General features: G+C 31.6%; 1 protein-coding gene across 1 annotated transcript in view; it reads right to left on the bottom strand.

Moving 5' to 3' along the window:
• SEMA3A (semaphorin 3A) overlaps positions 1 to 19,740 on the bottom strand; it is a 196,714-nt gene that overhangs the window by 131,309 nt on the left and 45,665 nt on the right. The window contains exon 2 of the mRNA XM_011364399.2: positions 3,804 to 3,961. Coding sequence (XP_011362701.1) covers positions 3,804 to 3,961 — 158 coding nt within the window. The remainder of the gene's footprint in view (positions 1 to 3,803; positions 3,962 to 19,740) is intronic.

Below are 19,740 nucleotides of genomic sequence, written 5' to 3'. Positions count from 1 at the left end.
TACCATTTGAAGCTCTTAATTTACGTATTTTTTTTCTCTTTCATTTATTTTTTTCCTCATGTATTCTGGTGTGTTTAAATTAAAACTGTTATTTGACCTGTTCCACACGGTTTTTACAAAGTAGTCACAGTAAGAAGCATCTAAGAATAATAAATGCAGGTCCTTACACTTATCACCCTAACTCCTGCTCACTAGAGCAATTACCTTGCAATTCTATTCCACAGGTTCCACAGTCCCATCTTTATACCAGCTATGGAAAGGCCAAACGATCTATTCTTTTTCAAAGTTTATAATGGAGGTGAATCCAATATAAATTTTCTCTGAGACACAACAATAAGAATATTTAGCAGCACTAAAATTATTCAGTTTTCCAGAAAGATTATGCAAAAATCATGTTATTAAAACATAATATTTTAATTCAAAAAGGTAGGTTGTTTTTCTCATAGTTTCTTACTTCTTGATTGTTGCATAATTAATATCATTTAAGTTGATAACATTCATGCTAAATTCTCCTACTTAGAATCTGGCATGAGTAAAATAATTTTGATATAAAAATGCTTTTTTAGAAAGCAATTTAATGAAGATAATCATAAATCAATGGAATGAAAAAATATATATGTATACATATATATATATATATATATATTTGTCTTGTCCAACAGTATCAATTTCCACAAAGAATAATTCTTAACTTTTTGATAACCTATTGATATTTTTTCTTCTTTGCTCAAAAATTTCTCAGTTAACTAACAATGCTTAAATTTCATATCCTCATATTCAAAGTGTTTCATGACCTATTTTACAGTTTCCTTTGTTTTATGCCTCTATGGTTGTACTAATGGCAGTCCCTCATAATTCATTATTTAATAAGCAGTTATGCCTTAAAGATGTTGCACCCTTTATCAAGGTGAAAAATATTTCCATGGTCCTTCCAAGCCTGAGAATGTGTCTTTTCATTGGCCTAATATTTACCTTTATGTTCATGCATTTTTAATATCACCTTGTAAATTCCTCAAGATTTATGACATACTACAATGTCCCTTCTAGAGTTTATCACAATAGTAGATGCCTAGGATAAAGTTGTTTAATAGCATTATATATAGGTTAAAAAGCACATTAATAGACAAATGTATACAACCAAAAGTAAATCTTTAAGTAAGTTGAATTTACTGATATAAACAGTGTGATATAATTCAAATTAAATAATATGTTTGGAATGGGATGTTTAAAACTTAGACATATGTCCTCTATTAGAATAATGATTTTAAACTCAAAAGTAGGTGCTATAAGAACAGTATAATACTGGGCAAGTCACCTAACTTTGATTAATTCATTCTTTCCATATGTATTTATTGGAAGTCTAGTTGGTAGAAGGTACTGTGATATATCTTGGGCATACAAATTGCTCTAGGATTTTTTTCCTTTATAAAATAGTAGGTTGTCTTATATGATATTTAGTTCTTTTCAATTTTAGAACCAAGTGGATATACAAATTGGATATTATTCAGAGAAAAATATTAAATACATTTAATATATATTCTGAAGTGATATGTGCTCATATTTTACATACCTATAGATATATAGATATATACACATATATTTATATTCATATATACAAGTGTTACAAAATGATAAAAATATTACAAAATAATAAAAATGTTATAAACACTCAAAATTTGAACTGCAAATCTATTATTAAAATATCAAATTTTACTTAATCATCTTAGATTTTTCATTTATTTTGTAAAAGATGATTTCCTTTTACTAAAACAATAACAAACAACTCTTTATTTTGTGACTTTTACAAAAGACTCTAAGATAAATATTTTTTATCATTTCAGGAAAACAAATGAATAACCAGTTTTCTTGGATAATAGATAACCTTAGGATACTGCTATCATCTGAGCTGGCTTAGAAATCAAATAGATTAAATTATCAGAAAAGAAATATCCAAGGTAATTTTTAAATGCCATATTTTAATTTTAAAGTATATCAATAAGGGCATTGCTATTTTATATGACCATATATAATGAATCAAATCTCTTTTTACATAGAATTTTAGTGTCTGGGTAATCAAAGAAAAATAAAAGTCTTAGGTTTAGTGGTATACTCTATTAGAGATGTCACTCAGCTTTTAATTTAAATCTTTATTTTATTTCAAAAGCAATATTTGCTAAACAGAACAAAAGCTTTTTACATAATTAGGTTACTTTTTTAACCTGTTTCCTGTTTAGAATAAAAAAAGCTTATTGCCAATATTAATTTATTTTACATAAGCAGAGCTTTGAGGCTGAAGCAAATCTGACTGGTTTTCGATGTGAAAAATATGTATAAAAACTGTTCATGGCGTTATTTCTAAACAGAACCTCTCTCTAATCCTAATGTAACAGAAATGTATACATAAGTCGAATTCATCAAATGAATCTTCAGCTAACTGTTTGAGTACGATGTTAACATCACACGTAGGAATGCTACTTTTTCCAAGATTTGACATTTTCAGCAATCGAGAATTACTATATTTTGTAAATGAAAATACCACTACATAACAGAACTCTCTGAATAGAATAATGTCATTTGTTTCCAAAGACTATTGATATACTAGAGCGATGCAAAAATAATAGTACAAGCGAGATATTTTGTGGCGAAGATTGGGGGGTAAGTTTAAGACTGTAATCCGCGAGTTATCTTGGGATAAACATTGCAGCTGCGAGTATGGCTGGTGAATATTCTTGGGGCAGATGGAAAATGTTAAAAATTATTGTCCAATCTTCTACAGTTTTATAAGAATTTTAGGTACACCACATTAAAACCCTAAGAAGTAAAAGTAACATGCATGAATAATGAAGTGTACGTACTCCAAAAAGCATGTAATACTAGCATTCTTGTAAAACCTGTTGCACAAAAATTTTTGTTCCTCATAGAATTAAGACTAAAAATATCGACTGCAAAACAGTGGCTGACTTAGATTACAGCATATAAACTTAGTAGCATGATTTCCACTAATTTGTCAATTCATGTTTATTTTCCAAAATGTATCATATATTAAGTAAATAAGTCACAAATACTGTAAGAATAAGGATAAAACTGATAGACTATTAGAGTCTAGGTGACCATGCTTGCAAAAACTTGACACCAGAAATTAATCTTTCAGATCAGAGTTTGGCACACTTTTTGTTTAAAAGACCAGATAGTAAATAATTTAGGCTTTGTGAGCCAGATGATCTCTATCACAACTGCTCAATTCTGCCATTGTAGAATGAGAGCAGATAGACATTATGTAAATGAGTGAGTGTCTGTTTTCCAATAAACTTATTTACAAACACAGTTGACATACCAGATTAGGCATGTGTATAATGATTGATGAACTCTGCATTTGTTGGCAATGTAGACAGATGTATAAATTTAAATATGCACACACACATATGTACACACATAAAGTATATACATACAAACATACATATATACATAATACATGAAATCAATTACATTTCTATAATGCTTCAAGTATTTACTTTTATGTGGGGGAAAATGATATAACTATGGAAAAATAGTTAAATTAGTATTGCTTATAAAAATTATTGAAAATACTATGGTTTCTTCCTTGAGAATTTTTATGGTTTTCTGCATCCATTTTTATGGTTTTCTGTGATAGTCAAATCAATGCATTATTTTTATTTGCATCTGAAAAGATAAGGTATTAATTTAAACAATTTTTTCTGTTGTTACACTTATATAGCTAGAGAATTCTATATAATTTGAGATGTTTCAAAAGAACTATAATGCATATATTAGAATAAAGATACCTTTTGAAAATCCTTGATATTAACCAGGTTGAATGAAAATATGTGATCCTTTGCTCCAACATACAGCCTGCTCCGTTCCTCATCCAAAAGGAAGGTATGATAACTGGAGCTGTTGGCCAAGCCATTGAAAGTGATCACATTGTTGGATTCCAACATTTCTGCAAGGTAACAAAGCAAGACATGGGTGTTAATCTGAGGTCCTACTAATGGCACACTGTGATCTGACTACTGCCTGCTGTAGTTACTAATCAGTAGCTTTCTTCATGGCACTAAGAAATATCCAGGAGTCAATTTTTTTATATTTCATTAAAATGGGAATTATTAGTTTGCTGATATCATACTCAAGACCACACACTCCTACAGAAGCAAAGGAAAAATACCTTGTTCACACAACTAGTCTAGTGGAATCTCTGCTTTTAGTGATGGATTGCGATGGTCAGTATTATATATAAAATGTCTTCAATTTTACAAGGACTTGTTTAAGTGGCTTCATTTGCTCCAAGTCATTAGCTAGAAGTACAAGTATAGGGGCCAACAGAGCAGAGGTAGTGTGGGGCAACATTGTTTAACCTCCTAGGTTGTTTAAGTTCTCTTTTTATTGCAGAATTTTGATATATATTTTTGACCATTAAATCATTAGTTTTACCATTTAAATTCTTTGCAATATTTTGTAACTGACATATATACAGAAGTTGAGTTAGGCTTCTATGAAAACACAAATTAAATTAATTTTACTATTTGACCTCAATTTTTCAGTTTGTTATTGCTCTCCAATTTGCTTTTGCTGTGAATAGGCAAATACTGAACTTTTGGACCTGTATCTTAAGTGAGAAAAATATTTTCAGATAAAAATATCATTAATTATAAGTCCACTTTTGCAGAGAAAGGTAATTGTTGATAATCACTAAAAGAGGTTTTCTTCAAATATCTGCTTCAATCAAAATTATGTATATCACCACAACTCCCCTTCCCAAGGGATAGAATTGTTGATTTCCCAAAACTGTGCCCTGAATCAATGATTCAGATGTTTCCAGTGCATGAAAAAAGGAACCCTTTCGGCAGCATTCAAAAGAAGGGCAGAATGTGTCTTCCAAGGAGAAGAAGTGACAATATAGACCCTTCCTCTGTCCTATCTCTGACTCCATGACATTAGCCATTTGGTAAATCACCTTCATTTATCTATTTCTCTTACCGCCTTCTCCATCTTATCAAAAATATTATTTTAATAGAAGATAAAGTTCAAACGCTTTAACTTAGCATTAAATATCTGGTCACCATCAATTGAGTTTAAACTCCACCCTACTACTCTTACTCATGTCCTCTATCTTGCAGAAAAACATGCTCTGTAGTCATCCACTTTTAGCCTTTTCTGCCATTGTTCCTGACATATACAACTATATATGGCACCTTGACAAAATAACATCCACTCTTACAAGTCAGTTCAAAATGCAATCTCTAAGAAATTCTCATGGAATTAATTTCTATGGAATATTTTGCTTGTTACTCTTATAACTTGTATCACACTGCCAATTATTACAATCACTCATTTATAAAATGACTTATCTACTAGAATTAACATCTCCTAATGTCAGGAAGTATATAATTAATAGCTCATAATCTAAAACTCACATGGCTTCTTCCATATTATCAGGTCAATAATGTTAAATTGAACATCTATCTATCAACCTATGTATCTGTGCATCCTTCTATCTATCCATCTCTCCATCTAGCCATTTATCCATCTTATACAGAAAATTACAAGAATTGTTAAAAATTTGTTAAAAGACGCCTCTCAAAACAAAGTTCTTCATGAGAAACAGTACTATACTGGAGCTGGTCTTATGCCAACCCCCGGCCACTCCAAAAAAAAAAAAAAGGAAGGAAAGGAATGAGAGGAAGAGAAGGAAGGGAGAAACAGACAAAGAGAGTTTCATTTATGTGAATCATATCTGAAATAAATAAGAGCTATTAATTCTCCAGAGAGAAAAATACAGAGACTCCACTACATAATATCTGAATTCAAATGACATTCCTCTTAACAGTGTCCAAATGATTGCAAAAGATCAATGCTACAGAGAGTCAATACAAGGTTGAAATTTCAGATACTTTGAGCTGTGTGAGGATGAAAAGGGCTACTACCAGAGGCAGGGACTATATCACTGTATATGGTCATGTGTTATTTGAATGTCTGCTTAAGGAGATCTGTTCATCAAATAGACTGGATGCCCTTTACTTTTCTTTCCAATTCTAAACTTTGCAATTCTGCCCTATAATTAGGTAAGCAAATTTAAAAAAAAAAAAAAAAAGGCCGAGTCTAAACTAAGACAATTACATAAGTATATTAATCAATAAGAGGGTCATTTAAGAGACACAAAGGTATATTTTAGTTGGAAATACATAAAACTATATGAAAGATCTCTAAGCATCAAGTGGAAGAAGTTATAGGAAGACAAATACTATAGCTACAGAACATGGAGTAGAACATGGAGTCATCCAGTTACAGGTAAGAACACTAGTCTCACCACAGTATTCATTTACTAGATATGCAAACTAGAATGAGTTCCTTACACTACCCAGACCTTCGTTTTTGGAAGATGGGGTTAATAATATAACCTCCAAGAGTTACCAAAGAAGCAGAACTAGTTAATTCATCTATAACACCTAGAATAATGGCATAGTAAGCACTCAGTTAAGATTACCTGTTTGTATAAGCAGTGGTTAAATATTAGTATTTTCAATCTTCTTAACCAGAAGTAGAAAATTAGGATCCAGATGGAACAGAATGAAAAAATTACTTTTCTAATTATCTTATCAAGTATGCTAACTTGTTAACACATTAATAATTTTGTATGGTAAAGGGATAAATAAGAGCAATATATTCTGATTTATATTAATATTAAATATAATAACCTTCTTAAGAATTATGAAAAATTTTTGGTTGCCAAATCCTGTATCCTGAATTATAAATAATATAATGAATTTATATATCATAATTCCAAACAAATATTCATCCAATTGAAAAAAATTGTTACAGGCTGAACTTTGTAAATTAGTTCAGGGAGAATTCTCGGTTCCTCAGCACAGACAACTTTAATGAAAGTCTTTAGTGGTGTTTGTATGAAATCACTCTGGAAACAAACTACACTTTTAAAAAATATTACAGCTGGATCATTCCATTAAAAAATAGATAATATTTTCCTGGAATATGGGTTAGCAGCTGTTTTCCATTGCTTTCAAATGTTCTTAACTTTGCTTCATCATTCCTTTCACTCCAATTTCTTTAGATGTTTCTCTCTCTCAGGGACTCTTGACATTGCTTTATAACTGAAAGAAGAGTCTTTTTGAAACCCTCATGGCAATGAGCCACAGCAAATTCTGGGTTGCTTAGGTTATCTCACCACTTTCCAGAGCAAAAATACCTCAGTTAATATCAGAGACTTTTTCTCTAAATCCAGAGCTCACATTCTTTAGTATTGTTTTATTTTTTTTTAATTTATGATTTTGTTTTTCCTATATGTAGATACATTCAGCTGAAATTGCTATTAAGTAACTTCAACTTTGATTCTACTACTTCAAAATTTTAGGTGTTTTTTTTCCCAGCATCTATTATGTAAATCTTACCATGACATAAACTGGCACAAGAACTAAAATAAATATTCAAAAATATGAGATGTTTAATATTTCACTACATTTTTACATCTGGCCTATGCTCATAATCAAATGACACCACATGTTATTTTAAAGAACAACGTAAATTTCTATAGCATCAACTTGACTATGATGAATCCTAGTAGACCAAGGCAAGTAAAGGTACTAATTCCTTTTGGGCCTAATTCAGTTTTTCTCTTGTTGAGACATTACTTCAACTTCTACATAAAAAGAAATAAATGTAGGATTGTAATCCGAAATGCCATTTCAGACAAACTCTCTTTAATGAACTATATAGTCTTAAAAATGAAATGTGATTAAACAAACATTCTCTTTATTCCAGATTCATTTATTTTAGTGTTTCTATGATTTGCTTAATGGCATAATAGAAGATATACTGATCATATAGCATATAACAGTTTATGCTCAATAAAGCTCTAACTATTATTGCCATTATCATAGAAGTCAATGTAGACAGTAAGCTTAAGTATATAAATTCTCTAGAAGGAAACATCAATTTAAATATTGTCAATCAATGGTGTAGTCAATTATAAATAAATTGAATTCTCTTGTGATATAATTCCAAAATATAGTCTTACGAAATTCAAGATACTTACATACAGAGCCCATTTGACATATTTCCTTTTAATCTAATAACATATAGCAAAAGAAGAAAATAAATCGTATTTAACCTTTTTTTTTTTTTTTTTTAATCAGAATGTCCTACCAAATAATCATGGGAGACAAACACTGATCTTTTCAAATGAGTCAATTTTAATTTTCATTTCACTTATTTATAAATTTTCAAATTTGTCTTTTTCCCCTAAATTTATCATGACCTTTAATCTAGTTCTATTTAAATAATAAAAATAAAAAAAAATGTTGTTAATAATCACTATTATTACATTATTTAAGATATTTTTACTTTGGGTAGTGAACACACAATGCAATATACAGATAACATATTATAGAATTATACACTTGAAATCTATATAATTTTATTAACCAATGTCATCCCAAAACATTTAATAAAATTTAAAAAAATATTGAAAAATTATTAACAGAGACTCATAGACATGGACTATAGACTAGTGGTAACCAGATGGTAGAAGGAAGAGGGGAAGAGGGAGGTAAATAGGGTAAAGGAGGTCAAATATGTGGTGACAGAAAGAAATCTAACTATGAGAGATGAGCATACAGTGTAAATATAAATATGCCTTACTGTTAAAGTGTACAGCTGAAACTTACTGGATTTCATGAACCAATGTCACCATTAAATAAATAAATAAAAATAAAATTGAAAAAAGAAAAATTATTGTGTAAACTGTTATTTTTATGTATTCATTTTAATACATGAAAAGAAACAAGATGGAAAAATTTACATCAAAACCATATATGACCATCCACCTCTACATAATAAAGTTGTATGGTTTTTACGGTGTTATGATTATCTTTAAGATAAACATATATTTACACAGATAATTACATTACAATGACTGGGAAGAATCTCAAAAGGCAATGAAATGAATACTGATTTCGAGAATGCAAGACTGCCCAGAACGGGACTTTTTATAGGATAGAAAACTCCTGTATACCTGACTTTCAAATCCAAACAACAGCCACCATGTTTTTTATATTTCTCTTCCTTCCCCTTCTCCCTCTCTTTCTCCTCCCCTCATCCTTCCTTCTCCTTTTTACAGTTTTATAGAATGAAAGGTAATAGGATCCTACATTTGCTGGACTCAAATGAATTGTCTGTACTGCTTGGTGGATTTATATTTATGTCTTTTTTCCATGACTTGAACCTTATATTTTTTAAAGAACACTCAAAGATCTCATTTGAAGTAGTCAAAGGCTGAGTTTATATTATGCCAAAATATTTTGACTAAATGATGACCACATTCAGATATTTGTAAATATGGAAAGTTCATCAAGGTCCAAAATTTTAGATACTATATTTCAGTGTTTCCTAGATTATTTTTTTAAATGCTGTTAAACAAAAATATTTCCAAAATCAAAATAGGCTACAATAAAATTTGGCAACTTTTTTATTGCATTATAAACAAAAAAAGTACTATTTACTTTCATAATCACTTCATACAAAAAGGAAGAGACATGATATTTAATGAAAAGGGCAGAAAGGACAAAAACACACAAACACAATCATCTTTAGAGATGAATAAATGTATATTGTGGGAAAATTCACCTTATTTTTCTACTTTATTTTTTTAAAGCGTATTACACAGAAGAGAAGGTTCCCCCCCGCCCACCGCCCCCGCCCCCACTGACATGCTCTAAGATAAACTGTGTGAATGATGAACTCTGCTCCTAGTATTTCTGGCAGTGCATCTTGTCATGGCATAGACAGAGCCAATATTAATGAGTACCTACATGTTTTTATTTATTTGGTGATGCTGAATGTATTCTCTTAATTTACAAAGTTTATAAGTATTGTTCAAATGTATTTAGAAAATCTATCTTCTAAATTTAATATCAGAAAACACGCAAAATGTGCATCAGGTTCACACATCCTGGTCTGAAATTAACTTTTACCTTAACTACGTTTTTCCAACCTGTGCCAGAAGCAACATCACTCCACAAAAAGCCCCGTCACCTTTGCCTAGAACATTTCTCTTCTAAGTTCTTCCAATGTATCTCTTTATATTTGCTGATGGTCTGATCTCTAATGTTTCCATTATATTAAATTTATGCCAGGACTCTCCTCTGCCAGATGCTTCTCGTTCACAGTTGACGTGAATAGTCAGCTTTTTGGCATGGATAGCCTCCCTGATCAAGGTACAAAGTACCCACGATGAGCTTTGGACAAGTATAGATCCATTCCCAGCCTAGGCCCAGTTTCCACGCTTCTGGACCCCACACAATACACAAGTGTCCTGAACCACATTGTCAGGGAGGGGCAATACATTTCCCTGTAAATATGCATGTAAAACATCAAGTGCAGGCCTATTAATTTGTTTTAATTAATTTGTGACATTAACTTGTTGTCCACTTTTTATAATGTGAAAAATATGAGTTTACAATCTAATCTAACAATTCAGATTTTTATTATTAAATAGTCATTTAACTACTAGTTCAACAAACATATATTCCGTCCTTTTGACATGTAACACAGAGGCATTATTGGTTAAGAAGTTGATGGAATATAAAGATTCATAAAAACCTTGATGGAAAGTTACAGAAATGCCATCAGAGAAGCAAAAACTAAATGAACAACATGGCAGAAAATAATAAGAGCTAAGGGAGCTAACTGGAGGGAACAATTAATATCACAAGGAGAAGTGGATTAAATCTGGCCTTAAAAAAATGTATAGGACTTTTACCGGCAGAAAGAGGTATTCTAGAACATTCCATGCAGAGGACATGAATAAAGACCAAGAGAAAGAAATAAGAGAAAATAAAAGGGAAAGGAGTTTGAAGTGTCTAGTATGTGCCCCACCTGCTGAATGGTTTATAAGAGTATTCATTTAAGCCTCATGACAACATTGTAAGGTGGAAATTTTCATTCCCATTTAATCTCATGAGGAAATTGACTCAGATAGATATTGAGAATATCCTAGGTCACAGAGCTGGTGTGATGTAGAGTCAAGATATCCACTTCCGTCTGACATCAGAGGCCAGGCTCTTTATATCTTACTCCAACTACTTCTAAAAGGGTAGAATTTTTGTGAATAGTAAGAATTGATTATGTTAAAAACTGAGAAATGTGAGAAATATAAAAATACATTTTGGGGAATACAAAGAACTGATTGTTGATAAGTTTAGTTACCTCTCACTATCATATAACTTGCCTTAGTCTCTTGAATATTTATATTATTCTATTTGCTTTATATTTGGTGTTTTTACGCAATAATAACTGTATAATCTTATCTGCAACTATGGCTTTTGTCACTAGCAGTATTTTGACATGTCTCAAATGTATATCTTCCAAGACAGATTTCCCTCCAAAGACCAAACACTTACTAGAAACCTCTATTTAGCTATTGCACAAACATCTCAGAGTCTTCATGACTCAAACAAAAATCACTCCCTTTTCTTTTTTCCATTATTGACATCATCACTTTTCTGTATGTTTTAAAAGTGGTTGCAAATATCACTCATCCAAAAAATCATACAAACCAGAGCCTCTTCATAACCCAAAGAAACAATTCATCACTTCAGTTTTGTTTATCTCTATATTTATTCTGTATTTTCTTTGGCTTACATACTCACTGTCAGTCATAGTTCCTCTTAATTTTCCCTCGATTATTATAATTAGAATTATCTTCTAACAGAACTTCCTCTCTAGGTTTTCATCAATAAATGATGTTATGCACTGCCTTCAGAAAAATGTTTCTGAAAAATAAATACAACTTCCTTCTCATAAATTTGAGAAAAAAAGACACTTTTACTCTATTCCCCTCCCCTCAATCTCATGAAAAGAAAAAAAAAGAAAGAAAAGGAGGCAAGAAAATAGAGGAAAATATCTATACTAAACAAAGAAAGGAAACAATAGCAATGAGATATCAAATCACAAATTATTAAGAAAACGTATCCAATATAGTACATCCTGAAACATCTTGATATAGAATGTTGAAATCTGGCACATATTCATATATTCCATATAGAATAGAATTTGTAATCAAAGGGTTACAAATCATAAAACTTGCATGTGCAAATGTGTTGTTACAGAAACAAACTCTAGGAGTCTAAATAACTATAAGATTATTGAAAAATGACCATAAAAAGTGGAAGTACAACTAAAGTACAAAGGCAACATGATCATCTTCATAATCATCATAATCATCGCAATTTACACTTGCTTGTCAGGTACTGTTTTAATCTCTCACACACAGACACAAACACACATACACATATGATATTTATTGTGTGTGAATTATTCTTTTAATAAAGGAAACTACTGTAGGTAAAGTACAGTGAAGGCAGGAGTGGCAGGTATGAACATCAGACTACTCCACAGCGTGTTTCTGATTGGGTTTCACAAGAAACACACCAATCACAAAAAAATATGAAAAAATGAGGAATATATTTTCCTAGAAAAAATATATTGCAGGTTTTGGAGGTTGTTTCCAAGTCAAAACAACTGTAGCTGTAAACTCCTCCAGTTCATTTCCTTACTGTCAGAAGAATATAAAAAGTTCACCAAAACGCATTTCAAGAGCCCAGGAAAGAAAAGGAATTGACCTAGGAGGGTTAATTCTGGTAGTCAATGTTCCAAACTACATAATGAACTCAAATTTTCTTTGAAAGAGATGAAATTGATTAATGAGAAGATAACAGGAATAAAACATAGATAAGAAATAAAACCTAAATATAAACTTATATCTGCAGGCTGAAATGTCACTGTCTTCCAGGAAAATCTAATTTTATAGAAGGATCAATTACGGATCTTACTAAATAAATGAAGAATATATTTGGGCTTCTTGAATATAAAGCAAGTCATCTATAGAAGGAAAGTAATCAGGTGGCTTCCTACTTGTTCAAGCAACATTATTTGACAGAAAACAAAAAGGGACTTTGTGAAAATACCCAAGTGAAAACAGAGATGACTCAATAAGTTTATAACAAATAGACTGTCTTTCAAACATTTTCAAACATGCACGGTTTAAATATACAGAGCATTCGACCATTCAAGAAACTACAGCAATAAAAACTTCTTAATAATGAAATTCATTCAAGCAAAGCATGAATCAGAATCAAAAGCACAGATATTACATCACTTGCTGCTTTAAAACCTTCCTAAAAATTTCCAGTGTCTATGTGATTTGAGTCTTTTCTTTGTTCCACACCTATTTCTTTTACAGTCATTCACCAATAGTGTATAAGTGTGTATACTTAAATATACAATGATATATAAATACACACACATTTATTTCCAATTAATTTAACACATTGCTATTTATAGTTTTCATAGCTCAGAATATTCTCCACACCCCCCAGTGTTCTCGATCTTCCACCCTCACCTGCTTAGGTGACTCTACAAACCTTTTGGAATCTAGGTCGAGCCTCTCCTGTGACTTCTCTGACTTTCTAAGGGGCTGTGTATATTGCCTTTCTTTCTGAAACACAGTGCTATGTAAAAATGTAAATTAATCTCTGCTATACTTTTTTAGCTTCCTTTCTAGAATTAAAATATGCAGCTTTTATTTTTGTATTCCTAGTTCTCAAAACTTTTCCTGGCGTATATCTAGTCCTGAAACATAGAAGAAAGTTTTTCCATAAATACTATTGAAAATCCTTTTATTTTTTTATTTTTTGACAATGCAACAAAAACTCAGAAAAAGTAAATATAATAACAAATATCAAGGAAAAAAACAAATGTAGCAGCATATATTGTATGTCAAATTATATACTGGCTTTTCTAGTTAGTTATACATTACATTCAAATGACTAATAAAGTATACAGTCTAAATCCTAACTTATTTACAACATGGCTATAAAATTATAACAAAATAGCTAACTTTAAAAGTCTATCTGCCAAACACTGTTATCGTCATTTTACATATGATAATCAGGTACATAAAGTTTTCCAGAATATCTTCCAAGACAGATTCCCCTCCAAAGGCCAAAGACTTGCTAGAAACCTCCATTTAGATATTTCACAAACACAGTGCCATGTAACAGTGTAGATTAATCTCTGCTTTATTTTTTTAACTTCTGTTTCACTATTGCAATAGCTATTACTACTAATCACCAAAACTATTGCAACAGCAATAGTAAAATTATTTGAGAGAAATTGAAGATAAGAGACATAAACTATAGCAATAGTACTATAAACTAAATAAAGGAAGAATATATTTGGATTTCTTGAATAAGAAGCAAGTTGATAGTACTCACTTTATAGTACTATAGCAATAGTAGCTAAAATTATAGTGTATAGCAATAGTTTAACTAGTCTCCCATCTTCAATTTCCTCCACTTTAGTATGTGTTTCAAGGCATCACCATATAAATTGATCTGAGCATATTTCAAAAAATGTAATATTTTTATTAAGAAGAACAAACAGCCCTTTCACTTACCACCATTACCTTAGCGCAATCTCTCTAATAAAAGTTGCGGTCCCTATTTTCCTTGATATCTTATTTTTATAAGTTCCTGTTTAGTACTCGTGTCTATTAATTTTCACAATTCTATCAGAAATGGTCAATTTATTTGTCCCTAAACCTGGCCTGCTCTCTCTTGCTTCTAGTTTATTTTCCCTGTTCTCTTGCTTCAAGGTACAATTAGAAGCCATATGCCTTGAGAATTAGCAGGCTTTATCCCCTCCTCCGATGCCCTACCCATTTTGGTCATAACACAGTAATGCATTAATTGCATGTCACTCATCCATATGGGCTTAGGGTACCTGCTTTAGTTTTCTTTCATATGAAGTTGGCATAGTGCCATATGGATCTAATTACATGTAAAAAAATAGTTAACTACATAATTAATTAATTACTGAATTTGAGCTCTAGAAGGATCTTTAGATTATAAATTCTGATTACCTCCATTTACAAAAGAACATAAGTGACTTTCATCATTAACAGTTGCAGAGGCCAGGTTTAAATTCAGTTCTTCTGGCTCTCAGTTCAATGCTCTTTTCTAAATAAATTTCTAGAAAAAATGTAACTATGTCTTTTCTTTATTTTTTGCTACCTGATTCCTGAAATGTATAAGTTTCTGGTACAAGTTATATGCTCAAAAGATAAAAGTTGTAAATAATTTATAAAATGACTAAAGCATAATGTTAATTTTCACTTCTTGGAAAAATAACAAGAGTTTAAATACCATTATTATATAAAGCAACTAAATGTTTTAAGGTATATAAAAATAATTAATACACATATTATTGAAATTGATCACTCGTTTCTGTGCAGGATTAGTCAGTAAAAAATTAAAATTAAGGTATGCTCCTTTCACAATTCACATTGGTTTAATTTACTGGTTTGAGCAATGGGCTAGTAATCCATAGATCAAAACTTTGTTTTTTGATTCTTTCTTATGTCTTAATTATTTATGAAACCACTGTACAGGCAGGTTTCTCTTAACAGTTCAACAGCAAGTGTTCACTAAATGCCTATGACTGGTAAGCATTTTATTATTATTAGCAAAGTTAAAAGGAAAAAAAGAGGATTATCTGATTAATATAATTGAAAGTCTGATTTTGCAGGAAGTCTTGGTCGATTATTTACATATACCACAGCATATGTTTCAGTGTGTTCTTCAAATAATGATCATATTACATATGACCATTAAAAAGCAAATGTTTTCTGATATGTACAAAGTGTATATTTCATTTTTCCAGGGAAAAAAAAAACTGTGGAAAATATTCACATACAAAGAATTAAGTAGTTACAAACCACTTAATCACTTATTTGTTCCCTATGCCCACTATAAGAATTTTTTTAAAACTACTTAAGAATAATTTATTTGAATTGTTCTAATGTTCAGCAAATGAGCTTTTATTGAAGAAAGAAATTGAGTATTTTACCAGTATTTTTCCATCATGTCACATTTGTGGGAGGAAAGAAGCCTTCCCTATTCACTGATTTAAAAAAAAAAAAAAAAAAGATATATGTGAGTGTAAACATACTGGAGAACATATTTATTTTAATGTTCATGGATGTCTTAATTTGATTGAGAAGAGTCTATTTAACTTTTTGAATTGGAATGGAGAGAGACTGTCACAAGGAAGCCTAGGAGATCATATTGACATTCTCAAGGATTAATCAAGTAATCAAATCAGAGGAGCATGTTGTGTGTGGCTGGGGGTAGGTAACACCCAAACCTCAGATTTCTCTGACAGAAGGTGTTTACTATATGTTTATTGAATGAATGACTAAATGGATTTCTGATTAGTTGGATAAAATGGACATGTTTATGAGTATGTAAGAGTACATGTGAATTTGATAACCCATAATTTATCCGGCTGTCTTTACCACTTCTAGTCTCTTCATTCTCTAAACTGCATAATAGTGTCTAGGTGCCACAAACAAATGTAGTTCGTTAGTTTAAAAAAGTAGAAGTTGTTGACCAGAAAGCTTATTTTAATGTCTCTTTTGGGGGGGGGGGGGGGGGGAAGGAAGAGAGGGCACTCATATGGCATGTCTAGGCATGTCCTACTCCTTTAACTAGAATAGATACTTTTGATTATGAAAGTTTATGATTTACTCATAAAAGAATTTTGTTTGAATCAAATTTTTTTACAGAGAGATGGGAGGGAAATGGGAGAGAATGGTATAGAAAACCAATGGACTCAAAGAATCTCTAGGTAAAATCATGCATCATGCTCAGGTATTTTCTAATCTTAGCGACAATAATATCTAATTTATGATGGCATACTATAAATGCTTTTCCCTTAATATGTGTTTAATTTTGGAGTGGATATATTTTAGAATTTATGAAGTAATGGAAGTCAGATGCCTTAATGAAACCAGTTCATAACAATTCATTGACTTTTGAAAATTTCTTGACATACACAAATAAAAGGGGAAAATGGAATTATCATATAGGTGATTTCAGAAAAATTCAGTTTTCTTACATTTTACTCTGCCCAAATAATTTTTTTGCAAAAATTATCTGATAGTATTAGTTCTATGATTTACTTAATAAAGAGAAAATTGAAGAATTTTATCTTATATAGAAAAAGAGACAAATTTAAATTGTTCTTTTTTCTCTTCTAAACATATTCTACTGTAAATATATTCTAAGATTGGGTCATGTTTAGAACTGTTCTGGGATCGAAGTTAAATATAATGTGTTCCAATTTGGTTTAAGAGCCCTGAGGACAACTCAATGATTCCTTATAATGACACTAAAGATTTTGTTGAAAATCCTTGCTCTCCCAGGGGCCATTATATCAAGCATATTCCTGGACAAGACAGCAGACACTAAAGATTATCTAAACCAGTGCAGGACACATAGACTTTATTCCCTCAAGGGAAAATGTCTAATTCAGAACCAGATTTATCTCTTCTTCTAGAGTGGGCAAAAAAGTGTCTTATGTCAATTTCATACTTCATCAAAACATGTGATTGTTTCCTTTTTACAAAACAACAACAACAACAAAAAAACAGAACAGTAATAACAATGTTAGAATAAGTAATACGTATGATCTTTTTCATCCCTTCTGGCCATAGCACACATTCAAAATGAGACTCTTCTAGTATTCTGAATGCCGAGAATAACAAGTATAAAATTTGCCTCTAGATGTGAAGGATGAGAAAGTGTTGGCACTAATAAGTTCTAATGAAATCCTCGGAGCACTTCAATGTGAGCAACGGAAGAGACATGTAACATTATTCAAGGTCATTAACTCTTTAATTATTTCATTTTCCTGATACTTGTTTTTTTGCATGTAAATAGTTAAAAGATTATCTCTACCAGTTATTTCTTTATAACAATATTGTTATTATTAAACTTTGGATTAAATTATTAAAAATAATTTTATATCTTTAAAATCAAAACATGTTTATTTCTTCAAAGACACAAATTTTCTCTTCAAATTAGTAAGTTATTATGAAAATAATAACATGAATTTCTATCTCACAAAACTTGCTTTAAAAGCTGAGGTTGGCATATGAGGAACATGGCTGAGTGAGAGACATCACCATATCTCTCCCCTTGAAACAACAAAAACTGAACATCTAAAACTCAACAAAAAACACCCAAACTGCACACCGACACATCTGAGCATGGGATCTGAGCATAAGAGCTACCACAGATCAGAACCCTGGGTGTCGGATGGTGGATTGAGAGTAATTAAGAAGCTGCCTCTCACAGCCTCTGGAGCTGCCTGTAACAGGAGTGGGAGGGGAGAAGGAGCGGCAAGTTTCCTGAACAGCGCTGCCTGGAAAAGCTGTGAGCTCGCTGTGGCAGGCTGACAGCAGGGCCCAGTCATCAGGGCAGAAGGCAGAGAAGTGGGATGGCAGAAAAACAGCAGTTGATTTTTACCTGCTGTGGTTGCAAAACTGAGTCTGAGCTGCAGCCCCCAACCCCCAACCCAGAGGGCCCCTCCCCCCATACCCTCCCAGACTGATCCCCGTGGAGCCCCAGGGAAATCTGAACAAATGCTGCTGAGACTGTCGCTTACACTTACAGGGACTGAAACTGAGGGTAGCAAGCATGATTAAATATCTACGAGAAAATTAAAAAAGCGTTATTAAGACTTTATATAAAGCAAGGATCTAAGAGACTTAGATGCCATCTACTGCAAACCAAAAGAAAAGCGCCTTTTTTGCAACTGGCTAAAGAGAAACCTTTGTATAATAAATCTTCTTTCTGGAAAAATAGCAGAATACACTTCCATTAATGCCTAGGCAGAGAAATAGTTCATTAAACACCATGAGCAACCAGGTGACAAGGTATCTCAGAAAGAAAGAGAAAAATTTCCAGAAAATAAGCTTACAGGCATAGAAATATGGGACTTAAATGACACAGAATTCAGGATGGTACTTCTGAAAAAACTCAATGACATCCAAAACAACTCAAATCAACAATTTCAGGAATTGAAAAAACAAGTAGATGAGCAGAGCAAGGAGATTGAAACCCTCAAAAAGAACCAAATAGGACTTCTGGAGATGAAGAACGCACTGCAAGAGTTGAAAAATAAAATAGTAAACTTGGGAAATAGAGTCGACCAAATGGAGGAAAGAATCAGAGATATCGAAGACAGAAATCTAGAAATAAATCAGAAGGAAGAAGAAAGAAATTGAAAAATGAAAAATAATGAAAGAGAAATTCAAGAACTAGCTGATACCATCAGGACAGGAAACATAAGAATAATGGGCATTTTTGAAGGCGAGGAAAAGGAAAAGGGATTACAAAGTATTTTCAGACAAATAGTTGACGAGAATTTCTCAAATTTAAGGAATGAGCTGGAGCTTGGAATTAAAGAAGACAACAGAACACCCCATTATCTCAACCCAAAAAGACCTTCACCAAGACACATTGTATTAAAATTATCAAAAATCAATGACAAAGACAGAATTCTCAAGGCAGCCAGGGAGAAAAAAAATGGTAACTTATAAAGGTAAACCTATTAGATTATGCTTGAACTTCTCAGAGCAAATCTTACAAGCCAGAAAGGAATGGAATCAAATATTTAAACTATTAAGTGAAAGGAACTACTGGCCTAAAATAATGTATCCAGCTAAGCTCTCCTTAAATATGAAGGAGAAATTAAGACTTTTCCAGACATATAAAAATTGAGGAAATTCACCACTACGAGGACTGCACTACAGGAAATACTGAAAGGTGTCAGTTCACCTAAAACAAAATGACAAAAAAAAAA

This window comes from Pteropus vampyrus, unplaced genomic scaffold (genome assembly GCF_000151845.1).
Source record: "Pteropus vampyrus isolate Shadow unplaced genomic scaffold, Pvam_2.0 Scaffold4, whole genome shotgun sequence".
Classification (NCBI taxonomy): domain Eukaryota; kingdom Metazoa; phylum Chordata; class Mammalia; order Chiroptera; family Pteropodidae; genus Pteropus; species Pteropus vampyrus.
Note: the sequence above shows the minus strand (reverse complement) of the source record. Positions and strands in the feature narration are given on the sequence as shown.